Raw genomic sequence first — 5,194 nt, 5'->3', positions numbered from 1 at the left:
AATGTGTCTCGCTGTTTTTCTTGTTTGCTGTGGTTTCCACATTAGAATTTATTTCAGTTAAAAAAACAAAGATTAAAGGTGCTTTAACCGTTAAGAATTTTAAAGTATGATAATTATGATTAAGAAAATATAGTGATTTTTCCAACCTGCTGAAATGTACTTTATGAGATGGCAAATGCTAACTGGATTAAACAAACAATGAACAATCTCCAACACAGCAATCTGTCTTTTTCAGTTTAAACTATAGATGGATACTGTTTGGATTTGATCTGGTGCCAAATCAGTACTTCTGATGCCTGAACAGTGCTTGAACAGGTGCTTTAATCACCACAAGTCTTTTTTCAGACATTGCACATGTCGCTCTTTTCCATATTCCCTAAATTAAAATCTTTTGTAGTACAGACAAACTTTTGCTCTTTTCACTTTCAGCATTTGACCGGATGCTCCACCCATCCTCACAGCCTCACTTATTCTTATATAAGCCTGCCCACAGTCGCTGGAAAGGTAAAATGATTGGCTAGAATTGTAAAGCAAAACTATATAGAATGTAAATGACTGGCATGTCTGACACAAAAAACATTGAGTTGTAGCTTTGACATCCACATTTTTATGTGGTGCCAGTAGATCCAGAGTATCGGTACCAACTTGGCACAAAATTCCAGTGCCCATCCATAGTAAAAACTGTTTTATATGTGTCATTGAGCTCTGTAACAACAACGATTGTGGGAATACTGAGAGAACATCTATCACAAGATGGTTCATGCGACATATGTTTTAGTGTAGAGCTGCTGTTTTCTATCCTGTTTTTTCTGTTTTTTGTATCCGTTTTAGTATGTCTTTTTCTGTCCTGTTTTATTATTTCTTATTGATGTTTTACTCTATTTTTTTCTTATTTTTTAACCTTGTACAGTGACTTTGAGTGACCTGAAAGGCCCTTGAAATAAATGTATTATTATTAATATTATTATTATTATTATTGTTAAAGAGGCTCGTGTGCTGCTTATTTTTGGTCAGGTTTTGGTGGAACAGAAAAGCAAGACCCTGAACTGCATATTTGCTTATAAAGTTTTAATTCAAAATGTGTTTTGTCAGTATTTTAAATTTATACCAGTATTGCCAAATGAAATATTGGGATATTTAACAGAATCAATTTTTCCGCACTTCATCACTTAACAGCAACAAAAACTTTTAGAAAGAATTATGCAAAAAATGGAAACAAACATCTGTCAGGTAAGAACATTTGTATTTGTTTACCTGGATTGAGGAGCATGCAGTCCCTTTCACTTGAAGGGTATACTTTCCAGTCGCATCATTCATCACCTTCTCCTGGTAAAGCAGTTTGTTGTCTGGTTTCACATCAAACTCCAGTTGGACACTAGAGGACTGGACTGTAACGGTACTGGAACCCTCTGGGCTGAATACGACTGTAGCATAAAGAGCCAGAGCTTGAAGGGCCGCTACTGTGTCCTGCAATACAAAGTTAAAAATATGCGAGTTACATCAATGAGCTTTCAGAGAGACAGAATATATGCTTTTTGTGATGACATTTAAGGTACACAGGAAGAAAATGCATGACTTTAGTTTTCAGAATTGTTGTATTTTATTGTGGGTTTATGCAGTGAACTGGATATTGATGCTGACAATCTTTAAACAAAAACCAAATGTGGGTTTGGAGAGCTTGACTCTTGCTGTACCTGGGTAGAAGAAAAACCCCCATAATAGTTCTGTTGCCCGGTCATCCACCTAACAATACTTGAAGCATATCCCAGGTCTTCAGCAGTGTGGGAGGTACTGAGTAAAGACATCAGGACATAAGAGCTGATTTCCACTGACAGAGAGTCAGATGTTTCAGCTGCAGCCTGAGTCCAGTAGATGACATTTCCTAAAAAATAAATTCACAATCAACAATGTAACTGACAATTTAGACAATGAATGATTTTCAGCAAGAGGATAACTCACCTTTTTTTACTGCCACTCTGTCAAGGTGCTGCAGAAGGTGAGCACGAGTCTCCATGTCTCCTGCCAGTGTGAAGACATATGCTAGCAGAGCTGTGGTGTAGGTGTTGTTGAGCTCATTAATGGATCCTTTTAGGCAAGAGAGGCTCCTAGTTACCACATGGTTCTGAAACAGATTTTTAAAATGTACTGTTTGAAAGCAGCTCTGATTGTCTCCAGTGATTAGCTTTAGTAGTTTATGGGTCAGATCAGGGGTCCACAACCTTTAACACTAAAAGAGCCATTTGGGCCTGTGACTCACTGACCACCACCAAGAAGGAGAGTCAATTCGCTGTCAGAGAAACACAACTCTGCCATTTACCGTAAATTCTGGACTACAAAGCGCACCCGATTACAAGCCGCACCCACCCATTTTTACGTGTTTAACTACTTTTATACATACACAAGTCGCGTCAGAGTACAAGCCGCGCATGTGTTAGGCGATATTGTCATCCTGACAGATCACGGGCCAGCATCCCAGAGTGAGTGCAGTTCATTAGTACGTTGTGGGTGTAGACAGCTTTGCCTCTGGCTCATGCATTTGAGTGTATCGACATCTGTCTAACAGCATGGACCTGTATTCTGTTCACAAGTTCCTCAGTTATGGTGTTTTTATTTCATTCTTTTTTTTTTTTTTTTACTTATTGACAATCTAGGTATCATACATAAAATTACAAACAGTAACCATATAATCAACATTACATCCCTCAGTTATGATGAGGAAATTTACATCCGCGATTCCACATTTCCCATGAGTCTTAGGGGCTAAAGGCGGGGCCAACGCCCGGCTCGCCATACTGTTGTATGTGTTTAAGAATGAGCAAGTATCAGCAGTGCATGGAGGGGTGAACGGGAAAAGCTCTCTTTCCGTTTGTGTCGCGGCAGCGTTGTGGGAGTAACAGGGCTGTTTAAAAAACACACCGGTAAAATAAAGCAGCGGCGACTGAAAAGCGCGCGCCTCAGCGCGATACGCGCGCCTCAGTGCGGCGCGTGCGTCAGAATTCAAAAGCCTCTGCGCTCCGTTCCCGCCCCGCGCGCTCCTTGTCTCCCCTTCCTATCTACTCTGACACCTCTGGCCAGGGCGGCTTCAAGGAGGAGCACTTCGTCCCCATTGCGCCGGTGGACCGAGCAAATCGTGTCTGTGCAAAGCAATCGGACTTAATACTGTACGTTTCGTGTATGAGGGGCGGATGCGTTGTTACGTGTGGGAGCCATCAGACTGCCATCGGCCCCGCAGCTCTAAGAGCAGCAGGAGGAGAAGATGTCTCCAACTCACACGGAGGCTGTGAGCTTTTCAAAGCAAAATTCCACTTTTACGGTTTCCTTAGAAACCGTAAATGGAGTGTAAATTCACTCCATGCGCTGTTCTCTCCGTCACGCAGCAAACCGGCTCTTCCAAACCCGTTGGTGATGGTGGACTTTTTTACGCTGCTTTTAACGATTGCTTTTAACTTGAAAGCTTCATCATATTGTAGCGGCGATCACGTGCACGTTGGGTCTAATGGCCCCAAAGGATTCTGGGATGCGGCCGGGCATGCGTGTTTCGTTTTGTTGAACCATGACTGAAGTGTCTAAGACCTAAAGTCAAGTCCATGCTGTTTGGCTGCCAAGAGGTGTGTTGAAAAGAAATGCCTTGTGCTTGGAGTTGGACATAGAGTTCAAACTATTCACTAAGTTCGAAAGTACGTACACGGCGGCCGCCAATTAAATCCATAAATTAGCCGCGTCACTGAAAAAGCCGCAGGGCGGTAAGCGCAGGAAAAAAGTAGCGGCTTGTAGTCCGGAAATTACGGTATTTGTGTTGCTGTAACTTTTTATAAATATGATGTAACCTTGTTTTATCTCCATTTATAAAAAGCGAGAAAAAATGTTTTTCCAATAATTAAATTACTTGTTGGTTTTGACATAGGCTCATATGAGTAAATGTTCTCCAATGAAAAAGGAAAAGTCAATTGTAAGCACTCGTTTAAAAAACTTTACACAATATATTTTCCTGTTTAAGGTGAACCTCAGCCATAATTTTATTGGATCAGAACTGACTAAATAACCCATCATCTTTTAAATTATCAGCAATTTTATTTCCTTTCGTAAGAAAGGCCACAATGAAGGGGTAAAAGAGCCACATGTTGCTCCGGACTCTCAAGTTGCAGACCCCTGGATTAGATCAATGCACATCTAGGCAGTACAATGGATTTGTGATCATAATTACGGGTGTATTCAGACTGGAAAAATCTTTAGTGGTCAGTGGTGTTGCAGATTTTAAAACTTTGACCTGTGAGATGAATCTAGGTGTACTTACATCTGTGGATGTGTTCATCTCCAAGAATGCAGCAGTGATGTAAGCACTGAGAGTCATTTCATCAGACACCCCCCCCCCCCCCCCCCCGTACAAAAACGGCAAACCACAGAAGAAATGTCTTTAGATCAATAACTGATATCCTACAGCTGTTGGAGTTTATTTGGATAATCAGCTAAGTAAGTTTTATAATCCGACTTTAAAGAGGTCAATACCAGAGTACATCTTCCACAATTCCAAAGCAGCCATAAGCAGCTGGTAGGTTATAGGCTTAGTCACATGCCTGTTTTTGGGTTGTCTGGGCCCATGGAAGGTTGTAGAGAGAAGCGGCTACATCTTAAAGTGCCACTCCAATCATTTTAGATATATTTCCAAAGTGTATCCATATACTCTCTCCTGTTGGCTTGCAGCCCTCACAAACCAAACCCAACCTAATGATACAGCTGCAACAAAAATGGCGGGAAATATTGGAGTTATGCAGCCGTACAGTTTAGAGCCAGATTTCCAGATGAGGAAAACAAAGACGTCCTTCTTGAACATTAATCTTAAGAGGCTTCAGAAGCGAACCAAGAACAGGGCCAGCCTTCAGGGTCAGCTTGTTCTGCCTCTTGTTTTTAGTCTATTTAGCGTAAGCATATTTTTGCTTGTCCCAATGTTAACCCATAAGAACCCATGATGACATCAATGTAACAGACAAAAATCAGACATGGATTCCGTGGTACACTTGGTTTGTGCAATAAAAACCACAATTTTATTTTGAAGAAAAAATGGGTCGAGGTTCTTATGGGTCAAAGATACATTTATGATCTGGTTACCAGTTACAGCAGCAAGAAACAGCAGAAACTTCAAGACGATGTTACTTTACCTTCATTCTGTTGTTGAAGAGTTTGCCAGACTTCTTAA

General features: G+C 41.0%; 1 protein-coding gene across 1 annotated transcript; it reads right to left on the bottom strand.

Moving 5' to 3' along the window:
* Positions 1-161: 161 nt before the first annotated feature.
* Positions 162-5,194, bottom strand: LOC101159244 (alpha-2-macroglobulin-like protein 1). Its single transcript, XM_023961870.1, has 6 exons — positions 5,157-5,194; positions 4,295-4,369; positions 1,960-2,122; positions 1,695-1,882; positions 1,222-1,467; positions 162-182 (listed from the first exon to the last, which is right to left on the bottom strand). Exons 1-6 carry the CDS (start codon positions 5,160-5,162, stop codon positions 162-164), a joined length of 699 nt encoding a protein of 232 aa, XP_023817638.1. The 5' UTR covers positions 5,163-5,194.

This window comes from Oryzias latipes, chromosome 13, assembly GCF_002234675.1.
Source record: "Oryzias latipes chromosome 13, ASM223467v1".
NCBI lineage: Eukaryota > Metazoa > Chordata > Actinopteri > Beloniformes > Adrianichthyidae > Oryzias > Oryzias latipes.
The sequence above is the reverse complement of the archived record's forward strand: the minus strand, read 5'-3'. Positions and strand labels throughout refer to the sequence as shown.

Coding starts and splice junctions, on each gene's coding strand:
- LOC101159244 (XM_023961870.1), bottom strand. Junction 1,468..1,694: donor GGGGTTTTTCTTCTACCCAG/GTACAGCAAGAG, acceptor TTTGTATTGCAG/GACACAGTAGCGGCCCTTCA. Junction 183..1,221: donor AATGTTCTTACCTGACAGAT/GTTTGTTTCCAT, acceptor TGTTTAATCCAG/TTAGCATTTGCCATCTCATA.